A 20,176-nucleotide genomic window follows, 5' to 3' on the forward strand; every position below is an offset into this window, starting at 1 on the left:
CCTGGGAGTTGACTCTAATTGAGACTAGAGATCTCAACGCACAACCCACATTGCCAATTCTAAACTCACGAAATTAAACATGATCAGAAAGTCCCCATGAAACAATGGCTGTATATATGGATGCCGATTATGTTCTGAATCTAACGATGGTTCCCAAAAATAATGAACTTTGATCTCCAAGTCTCCACGAGGGTATTTACAAAACAGGTCCAACCGTGTTCAATGCCGTATGCCCACAACAACGAGAAAAGAAAGAGACACGCTCGGACCCAACCGTGCAGGTTGGTCGCCAACCACTGCACATGCCAAGCCCACGCTCATGCAATTTCTAATGCAAACATTCCAACTGCCCCAGCAGCTCCACACAACCCTCTACCACATGACCTCGCGCACATTGCGGAACAGGTTGTGCATCCGGTTCTCCTGGCCCTCGGTGAACTCCTCGTAGCATGGGTCTGAGGAGTAGTCCATGTAGTTGTGGATGGAGTCCTTGCCGGGCTTGCTCGGGCACGAGTCCTGGCTGACGGGGCAGCCGGAGGTGACCTTGGACTGGGCCGGGGTGTCGGCGACCATGTCGCCGGGGGACGTGCAGTCCTGGTCCTGGAAGACGTGGAAGAGGCCGAACCAGTGGCCGACCTCGTGGACGGCGGTGCCGCCGAGGTTGAACTGGTTGAGGTCGCCGCCGGGCATCGAGTTGCCGTCGACGTGGCAGCCGTCGAGCCACTTCTCGGACTCGGGGCGGGTGGAGTCGGGGAAGGAGCAGATGCCGAGGAGCTCAGGGGCCGAGTGGTAGAACCAGACGTGGAGGGTCTTGTAGTCGCCGACGCGGGTCTGCTTCCAGTAGGCCTCGAGGGCCTTGTTGGGAGAGCCCTCGACACCGGCGGCGCCCGAGTAGTCAAAGTCGGCGATGCGGTCGTCGGCGATGCGGGACGCGTTCTTGAGGACGAACTGGATGTCGTGGGGCGCATAGGCCGTGTTCATGACCTGGAGCTGCTTCTGCATCTGGGCGACCGACATGTAGTCGTCGGTGGCGTTGCTGGGGACGGCGGCGTGGAAGTACGTGTCGACGGTGATGGGCCGCGAGCACGAGCTGAGGCCGGCGCGGGAAAAGGTGGTGTCCTTGTTGGCAATGCGGGCAACGGCATCGTAGACGTGCTGGGGGTGCTGAGCGGCGCAGCCACGCTCCTTGGGGGCATCGCGACGCTCGATGGGCGCGGGGACGGGGAACTCGTAGTGAGCAGCGGCCAGGGGCGCCAGCGCGATGGCGGCCGCGGCGAGGTTGACGATCTGCATGGCGGAGGCGGGTGTGTGTTTGCGTGTGGAGAGTTTGAGGATGCCGCGATTGTGAGATACAAAACGGAGACCGGGCTGGAAAAGGAAGAATGGATATAGACGGCCAAGAGAGTGATGCTGGAGGAGGAGAAGAGAGGCGGCAGGCAGGCAGAGAGAAGGCTGCCGGGAGCTGAAAGCGAGCAGGCAGGCAGGACGAGATTAATGCAGCACCTGCAGACACGACGCTGGGGCGCAAGGGGCGGCCCCGCTTATCTGGGGCGGCAGGCCAGTCAGAGGGTGCGGCTGGGGCTGGGAGGTGCCGCTGGGCTGAGCATGGGCCTGTCTCGTTAAGGGGCGGCGGCATTATACTTGCACCGCTGCTGCACAGCCGCACCTTGTCGGGCCCCAGCACAGCCTGTCGCCGCTGGCGGGTGTCAGCGCTAGCGCTCATCTCGCTACGGCGTAATTACTGCTGCAGTATTACCGTCCAGTCCAGGTTGCACAGATGGGTTCACGAGCGTGTTTCGTTTCGGCCAGCACGCTCGTCGTCTGGCGCGGGGAACTGCCCAGTGACCGCAGGATGTGGTTTGTCTGGTCGTAATCGGCGTCCCTCCCATCGATGCGCATACAGAACTGTCTACACTACCTTTACTTACCTTGAGGTATTACTATGTAAAATGCCCACGGCTTCGCGGCAAGCCTGCGCCCCCCTGCAGTCTCAGGACTTTGGCCACGAGCTGAGATCTCTGGGGCCACCCGCCAGATCTATTGGCTGCCACTGGCTCGCGCCCTCCGCAAGGCCCATCTGGCATGGCCGCGCTAGGCCAGATCGGGGGTGGCCAAGGAGGCCCCGGCGCACTTTGTCCATCTACTGTACGTCCTGGGCACGCGTTGGAGCCCTTCGAGAGTTTTCCTGTCAAGCCCGCCTGGCCGTAGTCCACCCTTAAGCTGGTTAAACATCACTGCTAGAGACACGCGCCGCCTTGTGGTGCCATGTTAGAGCTGGGCACCACATGTAATGTTGCACCCGCAGTCTCAGCTCGACGCCTTCTGCTCGTCCAGGGCTCCCTCCATCCAGCGAGCGTGAACTGGGGCACTGTCGAGGTTATTATTAGCTGGTGGCTCAACCCTGCCAACCAAACGCCTGTCCCACTCCGCTCTGCTGCCTGTCCAGGGCTAGCGCCAGCCCTGCCGCCACTGAGATCCGCATCCAGTCCATCGTACCTTCCATCGAATGAGCTGTCGCACGGTAGACCCTCAACGACTAGACAAGACATATAGCCAGACTGTTCCTATCCATGAATATATGCCCAGGTCCCCTGGAGCCAGCAGATCGAGAGTGGCCCAATGTGGCCCGTTCAGAGCTGCCAATTGCCTGTTCAGAGCAACAAATTGTCTCGGTTCGGATGGGTGACTTGTCGTAATGATTCACCCACGCACAAAGCTGCGTATCAATTACCAGTAGTGCAGTATGCGGGAGCCGGCCTGGTCCTCAGCGCCCGTGATCAACAGAGCACAAGTCGCCGGTGCTGCTGGTGTTTTGCCTGGGCGGACGACTGGCTGACTGACGAATGACTTCTTCTGCCAAAAAAAAAAATAGTGAAAGCGGGGTCAGATCCAAAGAGACCCATCTTGGAGCAATGCCGCTCAGCAACGTGAGTGAGTGCAGCAATTGCAAGAAGAGGTTGTTTCTTCAACGGCCACGCTCAAGAGTCGGGCAAAGCTACTATTACAGATCCAGGCGACCACTCTTGCTAGGCACGGCGTTACACATGTGAGGAACGAGCAGAAAACCTTCGGATGCACAGTCGTACACATCCAGTTCGAGAGCTCAATAGTGGGTAGACCGCTTCTGTGGGCTGCTGGGTCGTACGGGGCGATCTCCTCTGTGATGGGTGTCGCTTGTTGTTTTGAGCCCGAGACCCTAGAGCTAGGTGGCGACTGACTGTGTCTGCACCAGCGTTTGTTGCAGATCACGGCCGTACTCAACTACGTATCTCGGACTGCTTTCTCGCCTCATGCTAGCCTTTGAGACTGCTATGGCGGCCCTCGAAGGCACTCGAAGGCACTCATGTTATCCGGACATCAACGCACTGTCGAGGGCTTGTCGGTGCTTTGGATCCCCCCTCAGCCTCTGTCCTCCGTGATGTAGATTTCCTTGCAGTGAACAGCAGAGCGCTAATTAGGATGCTACAGGGGATCTCTCGTCTGGCAGAGCTAGGCACCGGACCAAGTCGGGTGGTTTCTCACCGATGCCGGATCAAAAGGTGGCCAAGGGACTCGGTCGGCAAGCACCCGACTCCGCACGCCACTCCCGCGGGTCCGTCCTTCCCCAGTTCCCCACACAGCAACTTCCCCGCAACTCCATGCTTGACCCCCCGTCGCCCGACTGTCGGCCAACCAGGCCTTGGCACCGTCGTCGGGCTCGGGACAAATGCCCACGCAGTCGTCCGAGAGCGTTTCCCGTCTGTTGCTGGAGTGGCTGGCTGGGATATATAAGCTTGCGTGCATTGGATAAGCTTAAGCGGGCGGCGTGCAGGTGGCATCCTTTGTTAGTCCACCCACTTCGGAAACGGGCGTCAAGCCATCTTCTTGACAAACCCTTTCGTTCCGCTCGCCCACGCAGAGAACATTTGTTTCAGACCTGTATCGTCTCTTCAGCTATCGTCAGTGCCTGCAAGCCATGGCTGACACGAAAACCTCCGTCTCGCTCTGCGACGACGCCGAGGCAGACAAGCAGCACTCCTACCCGAACAAGGACCACAGCCGTCTGCCACCAGCAGTCGACGCAGCCCTGGAGAAGCGCGTTGTCCGCAAGGTCGACTTGCGCCTGCTACCCATGCTCGGCGCGTTGTACACCATCGCCATGATTGACCGCAGCAACATCTCCGTCGCCCGGATATCGGGGCTCGACGACGACGTCGGGCTCGCGCAGGGGAACCGGGCATCGATCGCCCTTCTCGTTTTCTTCATCGGCTACATGTTGTTTGAACTGCCGTCGAACATGATCATTCATCGTGTTGGCGCTGCGAACTGGATATCTTTCATCGTCTTTAGCTGGGGGCTAGTGACGATAGGAATTGGGTTCTTGAACGATTGGATCAGCTTGGCTGTGCTGCGGGCCATCCTGGGTGCTTTCGAGGCTGGCTTCTATCCCGGGTAAGTGGAGACCAAGCCAGGAAAGTCTAGAATCGTTGAATTGACCTTTCGTTAGATGTATCTATCTGATCGGGTCGTGGTACCGAAAATTCGAGGTGAGTATCCCGAAACAAGCTAGCCAGAACGGATGAAACCATCTCGGAAACCCCGACAGGAGATATTCTTGCAAGAAAATACTCAACAAGCTAATCACCTCCGTAGGTCCAGAAGCGCATGGCCATCTTCTTCATGACCGGCTCCGCCCTCTCCGCCTTTGCCAACATCCTCGCGCTGGGCCTGGTCCAGATCTCCCGCGTCCACCACTACAAAGGCTGGCGGTGGATCTACATCATCGAGGGCGCCCTGACGTGCCTCCTCGCGGTCGTCGCGTGGTTCGTCGTCGTCGACTTCCCGGACTCGCACCGCAACAAGTTCCTCTCGGCCGAGGAGAAGCAGCTCGTGCTCGCGCGCCTGGCCATCGACCGCGGCGGCGTCGAGGAGACGCGGGAAAAGGTCACGGCAAAAATCGTCGGGCAGACGCTCGCGGACTGGAAGGTCTGGGCGTTTTCGTTGATGTACATGGCTGGTGCTGTTGGCGGTAAGGTTTCTCCTGCTTCCCATTTAGAGCAGCATTACCTTGACTCCTCCCTCTGTACAAGTCGTACTGACACCCCGGAAAAAAACCAAAAGTCTACGCCTTCCTCTTCTTCCTCCCGATCATCCTCCAGAACGGGATGGGCTTCTCCCGCGAACTCGCCTTCATCCTCTCCGCCCCGCCCGCGCTCTTCTCCGTCATCGAGGCCCTCGCCGTGTCCTGGCTCGCAGACAAGTACCGCCTGCGGGGGCCTTTTGTCATCTTCCAAGGGCTCGTCGGCATCGTGGGCCTGTGCATGACGGGGTTCCTCCACAGCCCGGCCCCACGCTACGTCGGCACGTTCCTGGGCCAGGCCGGGGTCAACGGCCTCGTCGTCACCACGCTGGCCTGGCAGTCGAACAACCTCCGCGGGGACGCCCAGCGCGCGACGGCCACGGCCGTCATGGTCACCCTGAGCGGGATCGGCGGGATTTACTCGTCGCTGGTGTTTCGGCAGCAGGTTAGTTAGTCCCACTAGAGCCCCCCCCCCTTTTCGCAAATACGAGTTGAATTCATCCCTGGGTGAAGTTTGACGGGTTTGAGAGTCGATTGATCTTCAGAGAACTGACATCGCCGCCGTATGTGCAACGGGGATAAAAAACAGGACGCCCCGAATTACTTCCCCGGCATCATGGCCGTCATGGCCATCTGCATCGCCGCCGTGGTCGCGGCGTCCGTGTCGATCCTGGTGCTCCGCCGGCAGAACAAGCAGGCGGACGAGGGGAAACGGGTCATTGACGGAATGGAGGGGTATCGCTGGACGATTTGAGAGACGTTTTTGAGACTTTGTGAGGGAAACGCTTCAAAGCAGTGGATAAAGTCACAATAAGGAGACTGGTTGGAGGATAAGAGGAAGAACAAAGAGACGTCCTTTCTCCCTTGGATGTAAAAGCCGTCAAAGGAAGTAAATTCTTGTTCTTGGTCTCCGTCAAATCTATCCTAAAAATCATATCGCCTCTACAGACCAGAAGGCTCGCGAAGGAGCCTCGCACAAACTCATACCCAGGATCAAATATATGCCTCTCCCCTGCGATTCATCTCATCACGGCATGGAGAAAGCTCTTGGCTTGTTATTGCCCAACGAAGACACTGAGAGTGTTCGGTACCTCAACTTTGGTGTCGGCCGTGACCGGGTCCCGGATACAGCTATATGGGCGTCGTCATTCCGATACATGATGCAGGAACCTAAGCCTAAGAATAAATAAGCACAGCAGTGCATCTATACGGCTAAGAATGAGAGAAATTGCATGACTCAAGTTTTGATAGAGCCTGCTTATCCTCTCTCTTACTCTACTGGGTTTTCCTGGCTTCTCTTTTTTTTTCCTTTTTTTTTTCTTCCCCTGTGGTCTTGGTCTAGCCACTTCCTCATGCTTTCAAATCCACACAAGTATCTCGTTACGCAATCCATGATCCTTTTCTCAACGGAATAGTTCATTACCAAACGATTCAACAGCGGTAGACGACAGCTGACATATCATTGAAAAAACAATATATATCAGGTACTGTAAATACAAGCCGTAACCAAAGTACGAGTGTCCAAGAACCGGTTTGCGACGGGCATTCTCCCGATCGCCCATTCTCCTCGTTTCAGGAAAGACCCTACCTCGCGCACTACTCCGTTTAAACTTACAAGAACAATCGGCAACAAACTCTTCGCGAAAAACATGAATCACTCATCACGGCGAGAAACCAAGTGAACCTCACATGACGAGTTCCAGAATAAAAATATGCTTCAAGTATAACGCCTCGCGCGATTATGATTGTTCAGTTGTAAATGTCTGTCTGTCTCTCTGTGTGTGTGCGTTGTCTCCCTCGCCCTTTTGGTAAAAGTACACTTGAGTGAAATTAGAAACCTCGGCACAAAAAATAAGCGCCCGGTCTCAAGAAAAAACGCGATGGAAAAACTCCTGTCTGTTCTTTGCGGATATGCTATTTTGAGGAATTTCAGGAGACACTTGCTCTCGACGTCTCCTGCCTGAGATACCTCCCCAAGCACCATTTCACCACATTCCAAACTCCCAATGACTCAAGTGGTGCCTGACAATCAGTCATCGTCGTCGTACCGCGGAGCGGCCGGGGTCTCGGCCGAGTAGGCGCCTGGCGTAGGCGCGCCGTAGTATCCGCTTGCTGCTGGCGTAGGCGCAGCATCCGCGGCTGGCGTCGGTGCAGAGTCAGCGCCCCAGCCGCCACCCCAACCACCGCCCGGCGTGGGCGCGTTCAAAGCAGCACCAGGAGTTGGTGCACCGTAGCCACCAGGTGTGGGGGCGTCCATGGGTCCAGGTGTCGGTCCTCCCAGCAGAGCGCCTGGCGTCGGGGCATCGTAGCCGCTGTCCCGAGGAGTGTAGCCCCAAGTGTCATTACCACTTGCGCCAGGCGTCGCTGCGGAAGCTCCGTACGGCGTCTTTGAACCTCCCCACGCATCACCACTGGCGCCATTGTATGCGGGCGTCCTTGAGCCGACTCCGAAGTGGTCGCCTGGCGCAGGCGTCTTTGCACCAGACTGCCAAGCCGGCGTCCGGCTACCTGATCCGTACGACGTCCTGCTTCCATCATATGGGTTGACAGTTCGCGAGCCATCGGCCCAGGCTGGTGTTCGGCCTCCATCGCCGCCCTTGCTCCATGCAGGCGTGCGACCGCCGCCTCCAGATGGTGTCTTCCACGCCGGCGTTCTGGCAGAGGAAGCTCCCATGGGTGTACGGCCTCCACCATTTTGCCAATCGGGAGCGCGGTTGACCTGGCCAGGCGGGCCCATGCCACCAGGACGACGACTATCATAGTTCTTGACTTCCCGTCCAGTAAATGTGTCGCGAACTGTGATGTCGGTCTTGGGCACGTTGATGATCTTGCTCTTGGTGTGCAGCTCGACGCGGGCGTGGGTGTCCGTGGTGTCTTTGACACGGCCGAGCAGACCCTTCCAGCCACCTTTTCTTATTGTCACGGTCTGTCCGATCAGCCTGTCACGGCCGAGCTGAACCTTTGGTGGGGGCATATTGCCCTTGTTGCCATGGAGCTTCATGGCAGGATTCATGGCCGACAAGTCTGGGCCACCGGCCGTTGCATTGACACGACCACCCTTGGCGGAAATGGTCGCTACGTTGCTTGTCCGCGAGACAAAAATACCAGCGTTCTCGTTCGTAGCATGAGTATGACAGAACACAAACGTGCGGTGAATGTGCAGGATCTTTCCTTGCCTGCCCATGCCGCCAGACTCCTTGACCACATCGTCGGGACGAATTTCGGAGCCGTTGCGATCGGCTGCAACAGCAAGTTTCCGTCGTGGCAGCTTGTTAGCGATCTGGGAGGGCATGACCTGGCGAGTGTCACCGTTCTGATCCAGCACGACGAGTGACTCGCGGTCGACCTTGACGATACAGCCAACCGTAGTCGGGTCAAGCTGCACCAGATCGAGAAGGGCATATTGACCCAGCGAACCTTGGCCACCAATATCACTGGCCTCGCGCAAGTCCTTGCTAAAGACCGTGATTTCCGTAGTTGTCTGGTCGGTCAAGAGGGTCACGCGGTCTTCTGAGATCTTGACGACCATACCGACCTCGTCACGGTACTTGCTGCCACCAATGACCTTGACGTGGTCTCCGATCCGGAAGCGCTTTCGCAAGCCCTTGGTTGGGACCTCAATGACCTGACCTCTCAGGTCGCCCTCGCTGACCTCCATAGTCACAATGTCGGCCTGGACGTTGGTTGCTTTACCGACGACGCCCTTTTGCTCTCCTTCGTACACCTCCACGACATCACCAGGCAGGTAGGTCACATTCGATGTGCTTTCCTTCAAGCTTGCCGCGATAGACTTGAGGTCGATGATCTCGGCACCATCCTGGCCTTCCGAGGCGAACTTCTGGATCTCCTCCAATGTCGGATTTACGTCCTTGATCGTCAGGAGCTGGATCTTGATGTCCTTGACCTGGTAGCCGTTCTCAAAGTCGTCTCCCATGTATGAGAAGTTGCCAGTGACGGCATTGCCAGTCAGGAAACGAGGATTCCGCTTGCGCGCCTCTGCCTCGCTGAAGAGTCTCTGAGGCGGGCGTGGACCAGCCACGGCTCGCTTCCGCTTCTTGTCGTCAAGCATGTTCGCTGGGGTCTCGTCGCGCACACCGTAGTCGAGTCTGGGAATGAACCGTACACGAGCCTCGAGGCCGTTCTCGGTGACGTCCATGACCTGGGCGAGATCGCCGGCGTTCTTCGGGGGCCGCTTCAGGCGTACCCACGTGCCGGGCTCGAGGGACGGAGTCTTCTGCACCCTTAGCAGATCAGGCATCTCCTTGATGTCGACCAGCAAGAGCTTTGTTCGGGGATACACGTTGAGCATACCCTCCAGAGCCTTCAGAATGTCCGTCTGGCGCTGCGCTTCGACATAGATCAGGCCCTTCATGACAGAGTTCGGTCCACCGCGCTCAAAGGCCGCCGTAATGCCAAGCTCGTCCTTGGTGCCCATCTTCTCCTCCATCTTCTTGATGATGTTGAAGACGACCTCGCGTTCCTTGCCTTCTTTACAACGGACACCCCAGATGCTGGGGTCGTCGACGCTGGGGAGCAACAGCCGCTGGGGGACAATGTTGGCCTCCGCCATGCCACCCTCGCGGCGGCGGTTACCATATTTACGCTGGAACTCGTTGGCCTCGGCCTCGATCTCCTCGGCAGTAATGGCGCTTCGCTGCATATCGAGTTGTCGGTGGCGTCGATCGTCGTCGAACCGTCCCTGCTCCGCGAGCTCGGGCTCATCGTGCTCGATGAAGCCCTCGACCTCCTCGGCAGCCTCGTCATCGTCTTCGCCCTCGTCCTCATCGTCGACTTCGGCTTCGATATCGAAGAAGGCATTGCGCTTGTCCTTGCGGCGCTTGCGTCGGTGGCCCTAAACATAGTGGCGCATCGGTGTCAGTTTCAACTTGCGATTGTACAGAGCCGTGGCGCCGAGCCCAATGCTGATTGAAAGCATCTTGCCGTGGCGCAAAGGATGCCATGGCGGCAGACATACCTGTACCTCCTCATCTTCGTCATCTTCGTCATCCTCGTCATCATCATCGCCACCACCGCCGCCCTCATCGTCGTCCTCGTCCTCGTCTATTTGGTCATCGTCATCGTCGTCGTTGGCAGCAGGCTTCCGAGCTGGCGAGGGCGATTTCCTCGAGCGCTTCGGCGAGTCATCCTGGACTTCATCTCCCTCGTCGTCGCTGTAGTTGGCAGGCGCCGGGTTGAAGTCTTCCTCGTCCTCCGAGTCGGAGTGGTCGCGCCGGTCGCTCATTGTCGCGGCGAGAACGAGGGCTCCCTCGCCGTGCACAGGCCTTTGGGTCTGGGGGGAGGGAAGCTGGCCTGTTCTTGGCGGAGGAATTGGGAACAAGCCAAGTCTGTCGTGGATGAGGCTTGACGGCAGCGCCTGAGGAGCTGGTGATTGCTGATGTGGGAGGAGCTGGGATGAAGGTGGAAAGGGAAAGGGCGCAGAAGGTCAGAGGTCTCGGCCAGCAAGCTTTCTTGATGGCTTGACTGTCGCGCCGTGCAACGTGCTCAGACAATAAATGGGTCGAAAGGGCGACGCCGATGCAGGATTACCTCAGCCGCGACTGGGGTCCCCTGGTCACTGCGAGTGCTGAGTCGTGCTGAACAGTGGCAGCCACATAGTGGCGCGGGTCTGCTGCTGAGCAGCGGGCCACCTTGTAATTTGTGGCTGGTGCTGCTGGACGATATTAGGGACGGGGTCTCCGCACTGTCTGGCGCCGCCCGGCCCCAACTTACACCAAAGTGGATACAACCTCGGCCGATGGTGCCCTCCACTGCCTCCGGGAGACATATTCCAGGTTGATATTCCTCTTCGAAGGGACACGGAAACAATCGACTATCCACAAACAGTCTGAGAAATTCAGATCTGCCGATCTTTATGACTTGAAATCATTGTGTTGCCCAAATCAGTATGAAAGCCGTCGTCATCAACAACTTTGTTGATGTAAGTGCCAGTTTCAACTCCGAGCAGTTCCCAGTGTCACACCTTGAAGCAATATTGACGCTGACTACAACCGGACAAGAGCTACGATGACGTAAAAGTCAGTGAGGTGCCCAGACCGGTGCCCAACGACGATGAAGTTCTTATCCAAGTCCACGCTGCTGGTGTCAACTTCGTAGACACGCTCTATGTAAGTCGAAACCCGACATATCTCTTCATCAAAAACAAACCACTTGGTCTTCATAAACACCAGATATGCCTCATATATGCAAACAACACCCCGAGTTCTTTCTGCTAATATCAACGGATTGTAAAGGCAAGAGGCAAGCACCAAAATAACCTCCGCCACATGAAACCACCATTCACGTTGGGCCTCGAGTTCTCCGGCACAATGATCTCCGTGCCAAAATCCCTCACCACCACATTCTCCCCAGGCGACCGGGTCCTGGGTGACTTCTCGGGCGCCTACGCCGAGTACATCCTCTACCCAGCCTCCTCTCTAGCTTCATCCTCCCTGCACCGGGTCCCGGACTCCTGGTCCTTTGCAGACGCCGCCGGTCTCGCGGCCACACTGCCCGTGAGCTACGGCGCGCTCGACTCTGCGGGAGGCCTGAAGCCCGGACAGACGGTCCTTGTCCATGCCGCGGCGGGCGGATTGGGGTTGGCAGCCGTGCAGATTGCCTCCGCGCTGGGATGCACGGTCATTGGCACCGCCGGGTCGGCGGAGAAGTGCCGCGTCGCCGAGTCATTCGGGGCGAGGAAGTGTGTCGACTACACGGCGAATCCAAAGTGGTGGGAGGAAGTGCTCGCGCTTACCCGCGGCGCCGGCGTGGATGTCGTCTTCGACAGCGTCGGACTCGTGGACCAGAGCCTCAAGTGTGTCGCGCACCGCGGGAAGGTTCTCGTCGTCGGATTCGCGGGGCGCGAGGGGAACATGGAGGGCGTCAAGATGAACAAGGTGCTGCTGAAGCAAGTCTCGATCATAGGATATGTGAGCTTTTCCTTCCATCCCTGGGTGTAGTTCCCTTCCACCCGTGCTTCTGCCATGTCAAACACAGGACCAAGGTTTTAAGTCAATGGGTGTGCAAATGCTGACACCTCTTCAGCGATACGGAGAGTCCCTCCGTCGATACCCAGAAGAGAAAGCAAAGATCTGGTCCCAACTATGGCCTCTGATCAATAGCGGCAAGATTAGACCGGCAGTCTACACTGATCGCGAGTACCGCGGTCTTGCAAGTGTCCCACAGGCATTGAAAGATATTGCCAGCCGCAGAGTCTGGGGTAAAGCAGTAATTCAGGTACATCCCAACAGCGACGCAGCTTTTGTAGCGGCCAGCAATGGGGACCGTCGCGGTCGGAGTGATAGTGGCCACGATCCAGAGCGGGAAAAGGGGCAAAAAGCGAAATTATGACGAGCGAGGGCTAGTCGCCAAGCTGCTGGCGACATGCCATCCCAACAAGATCAACACAAGCATACCCCAACTTCTCCCTTGACGTGTTTCATTTCGCCTGCTATAATCTAATTTTCATGCCGTGCTTTTGTGGCCCTTTCGAAAATTGCCTCTCCAGAACTCACCGCGGTCTCTCGTGCTATACCATAACGCCGTGCTATGAAAATGCATGTATCAGGAGTGACAGGCTTACGCGTCGTCGATCAATCCGCAACTTCACGAGCTGGTCTTGCCGCTTGACTATACTCTCAGGCCTCCTATATCTTGACTCCCCACACTCCCCGACCGCCACTCACACCAAGCCAGTCCCCGGCATCGCCATTGGCAAGATGAGGCGCCCAGCCAACGTTGCCCACCTCGTAGTCGCACTGCCAGCTGGCCACTGGGGACAGATGCTTGTCCGTAGACCCAGGGGTGCCATTCGTACCACCACCGGTCATAGGTGTGCTGTTCATGAGGTCCCATAGCAGGACTTGGCTGTCATCGCCACCAGATGCAAGCAGGCCACGTCTGTTTGGTGACCATTCCACCGAGTTGACGTTACCACCATGCCCACGCAGCTCGAGCAGAGCCTGACCGGGCTGCCGCACGTCGAGAATCCGGATGATGTTTGTCTCGGCCGCGAATGTAGCGAGAAGATGAGTATCGTGCGGCGAGGTGGCCAGACGAAGCAGAGGCGGCGCGTTGGACATGGTCTGTTGCGCCAGGGTAGGACTGATCCTTCCACCATTGGCATCTCAAGTGCATATCATGTTAGATTATAGGAAAGACACAATCGAAAGGGAGTGTCTGACTTACCTCTGTCGTCCTTGGCCGTTGGTTCGTAGATGATGGTGCTGTGCTCCAAACTGCGGAGGTCGAACATACGTACACTGCCGTCTTGCCCACAGCTGACAAAGACATCCACGCTATGCGCACAGAACCGAACATCATAGACTTCTTTGTCGTGGGCAATCAGCTGCGTCTTGGCTGTGAGGGAGGGAATGTCCCAGATGGTGCAGGTCGTATCAATGCTTGATGTGATAATCAAGCTCGGAGAGACGGTGTTCCAGTCCAGAGACGTCAGGGGAGCAGTGTGATCAGGTGTTTTCGAGTTCGACAGCAAAGCCAAAGGCGTCAGCTTTGTCGTTGCTGCGTTTGTCGCAGCCTTGTTGTTGATCGAGTTCGAGTACGAGGCCTGGCCGTCTGAAGGGAGGGACCACAGCCTCAGGTGGTCGCCAGAGGTCGCTAGCAGGTCTGTCGTCTGCTTTGTTGACGAAGGAGGTTCCCATAACAGGCGAGTCACTGGGTAGGAGTGGGTGGCTTCCGCAACCTTTGTGAACTCGAGGCTGTACTTGGACGAGCCGGGCGTGTAGAGTTCAGGTGGAGTGCTGACGACTTGGGTATCGAGGATTTGAATCTGTTGTTACAGTCAGCTTTGGTAAATAAAACTGGCGACTCCAGTCAGCGAAAGCCCTGAACCTACAAAGTTGTGTCCATCTTCGAGGTAGCTTCCGATGGCAACTTTCCCGGCGCCTTTGCCCTGCGGCGCCCACTTGCACCAGTCGAAGGCGTACAGGGCCCAAGGCGCCACATAGTTGCTCGCTGATGGTTGGACATTGGCAAGCTCGTATCCGGAAGTGCCCTGAGGCCCATCTGACAAGCTCGAGTCTGCGCGGGGTCGAATGTCGGCGAGTCCCAAGGGCGCATTGGTGATGTTCCGCTGAGAACCTGGAGTGCCGTGTTTGGGATCGGGGGGCGACATGTACTGCGACGGTCCAGCCATCGAGGAGCCGCCAGGGGTCGTGGGCGCGTAGGGCGAGTAGCCACCAGAAGCAGGGCCGTCGTAACCAGCGGCCGGGCTGGAGCGCGAGTAGCTATGGGACATGTTGAGTTGCGGCGGCTTGGAGGGCGAGGTGTACTCGTTCGGAGACATGGACTGGTGCTGGATGGAGCCCGACATGGTGGGCAGGGAGGGAGCAGTGTTGGCGGATGCGGCCGACGGTCGGGCGCCGGCACTTAGGCCTCCAGCGGGTTGTAAGACATTGGGGACGTTGGAGCCGCCTTGCTGATGATGGTAAGGCGAGCCGCCAGCCTGGGCAGAAGCCGGGTCGAGCTTGCCGTAGTCCCTGGCACCCTGAGCCCCGGGCGACATGTGCAGCTCGTCGTGCTGGCCCGAGTATGTGTTGGTCCTCCGCGGGATGCCGTACTGGCCACTCTGCCCTGGGGGATTCATGGCCGCGGTGCTGGGTTGGCGAAGGAGGTGTGGCGGTCGTTATCGTGAGGGCGGCGAGAGGGGCGCGTGGGCAGGCTGGGCGCGAGAGACACACGGAGAAGCGGGCGGAACAGCGCAGCTGGTTGTGCCTGAACCAATGCTGGCAGCGTGGCTGACGAGACCGACGGGCAGCAAGCGACTGGGAGCGAGCACTGAGACGGTACGAGATTGGTGTGGACAAGGGCGACTCAAAGTCTGCTGTCCTGCATGCGAAGGCAGGATGCTGGCTTGGAGGCTGGGACAGGCGAAGAGGGGGAAGCGCGGCGGGCTGAGCCGCAAGTGGGCACCAGCGGCGATTGGGCGTTGATGCTCGAGTGCTTGCGGCGCCCAAAGAGCTCGCCAGCCCGCCACCCAGCCAGTCCAGGGTCGCATTGGAGACAAACTAGACGCCGCCGTTGACTTGGTCAGGGCGCATCTGTGTGGAAGCAGATAATTCTAGGCGGCGCTTTGACGGGCACACGCACGTCGCCTGCCATAGAATACAAATGGATAGCACCTTGATTCCTCACTTCTTGTGACTAGGTTTCCCATCGACGCAGCTTTGACCTCACCAGCCTTGGCAGTATGAGTTGCAGAGAAGCCAAAACTGTCTGATATCACGTATCGATCAGCAAGGCAACCATTTGCCCTAATGGATGCAGCAATGACTGGTGCTGATGTGCGGTGGTCTGCTGCATGGTGTGTGGTGCTGCAGCGAGGCATATCATTGCCCCGCGAACTGCCTCGCAGCAATGCAATGGGAGGGCGGGCTCCAAAACCCCACTGCCTGGCGCCCGGCTTCCCGCGGAAGGAACGAGTCAATCAATGAAGTGTCTGTCCGCTGTTGCCCGCCCGCCTTCTGCCATCAATTCTTTGAGACGTCGACAGATACCTCAGAGATAGACAGATCCAGCTATCTACATGATAAAGCCGATCCAGTTGGCCCTGCTCTGAGTTGCCGCCGCCGCTGCTTGGACAAGATCCTGTCGCAATCCGCGTCAGAGGTAAGACGTCATCCGATGCTGCCACGGCTGGCGCCACCCCTTGCCTTGCGTGACCTGCCTGCCCAGAGCCGAGGAAGTTGCACGCCGTTGCGGAGCGGCGACGCCCAGAGCATGACTCCGCAGCTTCCTGATATATTACCCTCAGTCCCCTAGTGACATCCAGTGCTGAACAGCTTACGCCTAATCCCCAATCTCCATCCAAAGCTCATTCGTAAGATAATTCGCAACCCAGGAGCCGAGTTCCTGCTCGCCAGGGCCAACGCTACCAGCCATGGCCTCTCCCAAGGGCCGCCCGTCCCTCCTGCTGCTCCCTGCGCCGCCTAATCCGGCCGACCGGCTAGCTCTCAATGCGGCGTACCGGCCGCCCCTCACATCCGCGATCACCAAACTCCAGAACAAACAGGCTGGTGCAACGCTTGTCATCGTCGTCGCAGCACCTTTTCTGTTACCAGGTGCTTCTTCGGGCGAGAGCACAGTGTCGTGGGCTGACGCGCAGCACCTCGTGGCCGGCCTCTACAGCATTATCTCTGTCATCTGTGCAAAACACGATATCGCGACCGAGGTCAATGCCGGCCCAGGATCTGTGGATGCCCGTGTGATTCTCGTGGACCATGAAGTGGGCAGCCAGCATGGCCAGGCCAAACCCTTCATCAGGCACAATGGAACCATAGTCACGGACCTTGAGACGTTTGCCGCAACGCACCATTCCTGGGATCGCATCTTCCATGTGGACAACGAGCAGGGCTACGAGCTGCTCAGCTCCTTCCAACGCTTAGCTGAGGGTCGCAAAACCTTGCGACAGGACCAGCTAGTCGTAATCGAAGGAGGTGTCACGTTGAATCTACAGGCTGCCCAGGCTGAAAGGACGGCCCCGCAGACCAAGACGGTGCCAATTGTCTGTCTCGGGGGCACCTTCGACCACCTGCATCCAGGCCACAAGTTACTGCTAACGGCGGCTGTCTTCCTGCTTAAGGTCCCTCGACAGCAATCGTCGAAGCCGTGTCGCTTCATCGTGGGCATCACGGGAGACGAGCTTCTCAAGCAGAAGAAGTACGCCGAGTTTGTGCAGTCTTGGGACCTTCGGGCGACCCATGTTCTCAAGTTTCTCAACTCGCTCCTGCAAGTATCAGACGACGGCGACCCAGAAACGGAAGAGCCCAAAACGATCGCCGAGGATGGCCGCATGACTGGCATCTTCCGCAATGGCACGATCGAGGTTGAATGTGTCATGATTCAGGACGCTTTTGGGCCCACCACACGCCAGCAGGAAATGGACGTGCTCGTTGTTTCTGGGGAGACGAGGGCAGGAGGTAATGCGGTCAACACGGAGCGCCAAAAGCTTGGCTGGCATCCTCTAGAAATCTTCGAGGTTGATGTGCTCGACGCGGAAGAAATCAGTGACACACCCACAAAGACTGAAGATTATTCCACCAAGATCAGCAGCACGGCTATCCGGAGGAAAAAGGCCGAGTCTCGGATTTGAAGAAATGGCGATAGCGCAATGATACATATTGCCTGGAAGTTGCGAGCGCTCCGCAAACACAATTGTCCGTCCCCTGCCATGTAACTGCTAGGCCGGCTTGCGATCGTAACAAGAGGATTGGGCATGTGTTGAGGTTGTCGCGAGCGGTCCCAGGAGTTCCGCCATGCCTGTTACTTCCGCTCCCTGTCGAGGACAAGAGTTATGAGCCATATCGCATTCGTCTTGGCGACTAATGCTCTGGGCGGGTGACGGATCTGATGAAATATGACAACGAGCCTGCGGAAATAGCCTTCGTTGCCGGCTTCCAACAAGCTAGGAGGTGTTGGAGAAGATCTAGCTAACAAAGCCGTCGTGCAATGGGGCGATAGCTGTCCATGATACCCAAATTCTGCAGCATGACACAGCTGCTTCGGCGAACCACCACATCGAAGAACCATGTGTGCGTCTGCAATCTTCTCCTGAGCGACGGTTCATTGTTCGCCAAGTCTCTCTCGCGATGCGGTCCCTAGTTTTCAAACACGAGCATTTTTATTCTTATTTTGTCAAGGATGCTCACACCTTAATACTATATGATGGGTATTCATACATATATCCCAATCAGCTCAACGCACTGATTTCAGCACGATGATCAGGTAGTCAAATGACACGATGGGTGCATCGTTGTTTAGCCAACCCGAGTGGTATCACCATGCAGACCCCAAATCCATTTCCATACCTTCCATTCAACGATAAAACACCGCCAAGTCCCCCGTCGGCGCCTGCAGCCTCTTAAGCCTCTCCATAATCTCGGCGTCTGTCAGGTTCTGCTCCGTGATGATCTGGTCGAAGCTGTGACACCCGTCCGTGTACTTTTGCAGCGGGTCGCCCATGCGGAAGTTTGCCGACTGCTGCTGGGACTGCTTCTGCCGCTCCTGCTGCTTCTGGAGCTGCGAGGACCGGCGCCTCGTCAACGGCGCACCGCTCTCCCCTTCTGCTCCTCCTCCTCCTTCCCCCCTCGCGGAGATGGACCCGTGGCGGAACTGCCCCTGCGGGTCCATGGCGGCAGTGTCCTCGTCATTCATGTCGACATCATCCGGGTCCACGGCGGTGACATTGTCCGCATACACGTCCTCCTGCATGTTCCCGTGCCCGGAGAGGTCGGTGGCGGCGGCGGCGGGGCGGGCCTGGCCCGAGGCGAGCATGGCGAGGTACTGCTTGGAGACGACGTACTTGTGCACGCGGTACAGCAGGCCCTTGATGACGCCGAACTGGACGAGGCGGCGGACGTCGATGTGCGCGAGCACGTCGAACCCGGCGTCGTGGTGCAGCTTGATCCACTCCATCACGCTGCGGCCGACGCAGAAGGTTGTGAGCAGGCGGATGAGCTGGTAGTTGGACACCTTGCCTGAGAAGGGGCCGGTGGTGGTGGTGGGCGGTCGGTTTGCTGAGGAGGAGGCGGAGGAGGAGGATGTGTTTCTGATTTGGTGAGGGGAGGTGGTCGATGCCTCTCCTCTTGTGGATGATGTTTGTGCTTGGCCATGTTGTTGCGATTTCCCGCCGGTTGAGCGAGTCGGGGTCTCTGGGGACGACTCCGGGATGGCGGAGCTGCTACCACCGCCGCCGCTTCTGCTGCCGGACCCGGTCGTGCCGGGGCGCTCGAGGGAGGACAGGCACACGTAGTTTGCGCACTCCTCGACAATATCGTCGCGGTTCGCAATGAAGTCGTGGATCCCCGGCCTCGGGGCGTAGCAGCTGCCAAAGAAGAACATGTCGAGCAGCAGGATTGTGTCGTAGTAGAGCAGGTGCTGCAGCGCTGTCTGAGTCAGCGGCAGGGACACATCGGCCAGCCAGGCAATCCGGCGGACGTCATTCACCCCGTCGACAAAGGGGATGATCTTCTGTAGGGTAAGATCCCACGTTGGGTCTACAAGGTCGGCCAGCTTCATCTTGGGCACAGGGACGTGCCAGCCCTTGACTGGAGCGGGTTTGGGGTGGTGGGGGAAGAGCTTCATGTTGAGCGTGTTGACGTCGTCTTGGTATACTGTTAGCACGCACTAGTTTTGGGACAACGAGTCTCTGAGTCTACGCACCAACAGGAATCATGCACTCTCCGTAGTTGTTCAGGTCCTCCTTGACAATCTCCAGCAGGCTCTCGATGGGTCGCCGCCCGCTGTCCGTCACGACAGCACCCTCGCCGTCGGCCGTGTTGACGGCAGAGCTGAGATAGCCCGTCTGCCTTTCCATCTCGGCAAAGGTGACGGCCAGCCGGCGGACGAGGCGCTCGTAGGGAATCTGGTCCGCATCGGCGTCGACGACGATGCCAAAGTTGAAGATGAACTCGTTGCGGTGGTAGCGCTCATGCGGGATGGACACGGGGAAGCCGAGGACCGAGTACTTGCCGTCGGGCGAGTTGACCGTCATGAAGCGGTTGAAGAAGGCCTTGCGCGGGATAATGTACTCCTGGATAATGTCAAAGTCGAGGAGCGGCGGCTTGGCGTTGGGCGACGACTCGGACGCCACCATGCACCCCGGCGGCGACTGGGCCACGATGCTCGTGCCCTCCTGCGGCAGGAACCGGGCGTAGAAAATGCACTGGATCATCCTGATGGCAGGCCGCAAGTGCACAGGCTTCTGGTGATGGCGTGGTCTAAGACCATTCGCGGCAGGCTACGTTATCTAAGAAGTGGTAGAGATCCGCTCAGAGGAGCGGCGCCTCGGAAACAAGCGTCAGGCATTACCGATCACCGTCTACACCGGGGATGCCATTTTGTGACGGCTAATTGCCGGACGCGGGAGATCTAGAATGCTGCCGTAGACATATGTTTTCGTTGTTAGAAGCTGTTCATGGCAGGATCGCAAGTTGCCTTGAGGGTGGTTGCGACCAGCGGCACCCCGGTAGCGGCATTTGAGATGCATTTATCCAGTATATGGCATCCCTGCCACCCACACGTTGTCTTGACGATACGCTTCGACCCCAAACACAAACACCCGTCCATTTCATCATCTCTTCGCATCGGCACAGCTTGGGAGCA

General features: G+C 57.9%; 7 protein-coding genes across 7 annotated transcripts; 3 read left to right on the forward strand and 4 right to left on the reverse strand.

The window, feature by feature from the left end:
• Positions 1-91: 91 nt before the first annotated feature.
• On the reverse strand, positions 92-1,497 carry B0I36DRAFT_336178 (uncharacterized protein). The gene has a single exon (XM_046155577.1). It carries the CDS (start codon positions 1,291-1,293, stop codon positions 373-375), a length of 921 nt encoding a protein of 306 aa, XP_046006807.1. The 5' UTR covers positions 1,294-1,497; the 3' UTR covers positions 92-372.
• A 2,237-nt stretch (positions 1,498-3,734) lies between these two features.
• On the forward strand, positions 3,735-5,937 carry B0I36DRAFT_40616 (major facilitator superfamily domain-containing protein). The gene is made up of 5 exons (XM_046161807.1): positions 3,735-4,431; positions 4,487-4,526; positions 4,633-5,008; positions 5,101-5,504; positions 5,649-5,937. Exons 1-5 carry the CDS (start codon positions 3,956-3,958, stop codon positions 5,811-5,813), a joined length of 1,461 nt encoding a protein of 486 aa, XP_046006808.1. The 5' UTR covers positions 3,735-3,955; the 3' UTR covers positions 5,814-5,937.
• An 818-nt stretch (positions 5,938-6,755) lies between these two features.
• B0I36DRAFT_277164 (uncharacterized protein) lies at positions 6,756-10,534 on the reverse strand. The gene is made up of 2 exons (XM_046151409.1): positions 10,035-10,534; positions 6,756-9,911 (listed from the first exon to the last, which is right to left on the reverse strand). The coding sequence occupies exons 1-2, from the start codon at positions 10,299-10,301 to the stop codon at positions 7,089-7,091; spliced, it is 3,090 nt and encodes a 1,029-aa protein (XP_046006809.1). The 5' UTR covers positions 10,302-10,534; the 3' UTR covers positions 6,756-7,088.
• Positions 10,535-10,794: 260 nt separating this feature from the next.
• Positions 10,795-12,554, forward strand: B0I36DRAFT_40652 (zeta-crystallin). The gene is made up of 4 exons (XM_046161815.1): positions 10,795-10,997; positions 11,077-11,184; positions 11,311-11,985; positions 12,101-12,554. The coding sequence occupies exons 1-4, from the start codon at positions 10,965-10,967 to the stop codon at positions 12,404-12,406; spliced, it is 1,122 nt and encodes a 373-aa protein (XP_046006810.1). The 5' UTR covers positions 10,795-10,964; the 3' UTR covers positions 12,407-12,554.
• B0I36DRAFT_435829 (WD domain-containing protein) lies at positions 12,470-14,937 on the reverse strand. The gene is made up of 3 exons (XM_046162787.1): positions 13,911-14,937; positions 13,244-13,844; positions 12,470-13,181 (listed from the first exon to the last, which is right to left on the reverse strand). The coding sequence occupies exons 1-3, from the start codon at positions 14,658-14,660 to the stop codon at positions 12,703-12,705; spliced, it is 1,830 nt and encodes a 609-aa protein (XP_046006811.1). The 5' UTR covers positions 14,661-14,937; the 3' UTR covers positions 12,470-12,702.
• Positions 14,938-15,953: 1,016 nt separating this feature from the next.
• Positions 15,954-17,165, forward strand: B0I36DRAFT_253026 (cytidylyltransferase; the record flags this gene model as incomplete). The annotated part of the gene is made up of 1 exon (XM_046150724.1): positions 15,954-17,165. One exon carries the CDS (start codon positions 15,954-15,956, stop codon positions 17,163-17,165), a length of 1,212 nt encoding a protein of 403 aa, XP_046006812.1.
• Positions 17,166-17,744: 579 nt separating this feature from the next.
• On the reverse strand, positions 17,745-19,966 carry B0I36DRAFT_40665 (nitrogen permease regulator 2-domain-containing protein). The gene is made up of 2 exons (XM_046161822.1): positions 19,235-19,966; positions 17,745-19,176 (listed from the first exon to the last, which is right to left on the reverse strand). Exons 1-2 carry the CDS (start codon positions 19,743-19,745, stop codon positions 17,888-17,890), a joined length of 1,800 nt encoding a protein of 599 aa, XP_046006813.1. The 5' UTR covers positions 19,746-19,966; the 3' UTR covers positions 17,745-17,887.
• Positions 19,967-20,176: the final 210 nt, after the last annotated feature.

The sequence above is a fragment of the Microdochium trichocladiopsis genome (assembly GCF_020744255.1).
Source record: "Microdochium trichocladiopsis strain MPI-CAGE-CH-0230 chromosome Unknown B0I36scaffold_11, whole genome shotgun sequence".
Taxonomy (NCBI): domain Eukaryota; kingdom Fungi; phylum Ascomycota; class Sordariomycetes; order Xylariales; family Microdochiaceae; genus Microdochium; species Microdochium trichocladiopsis.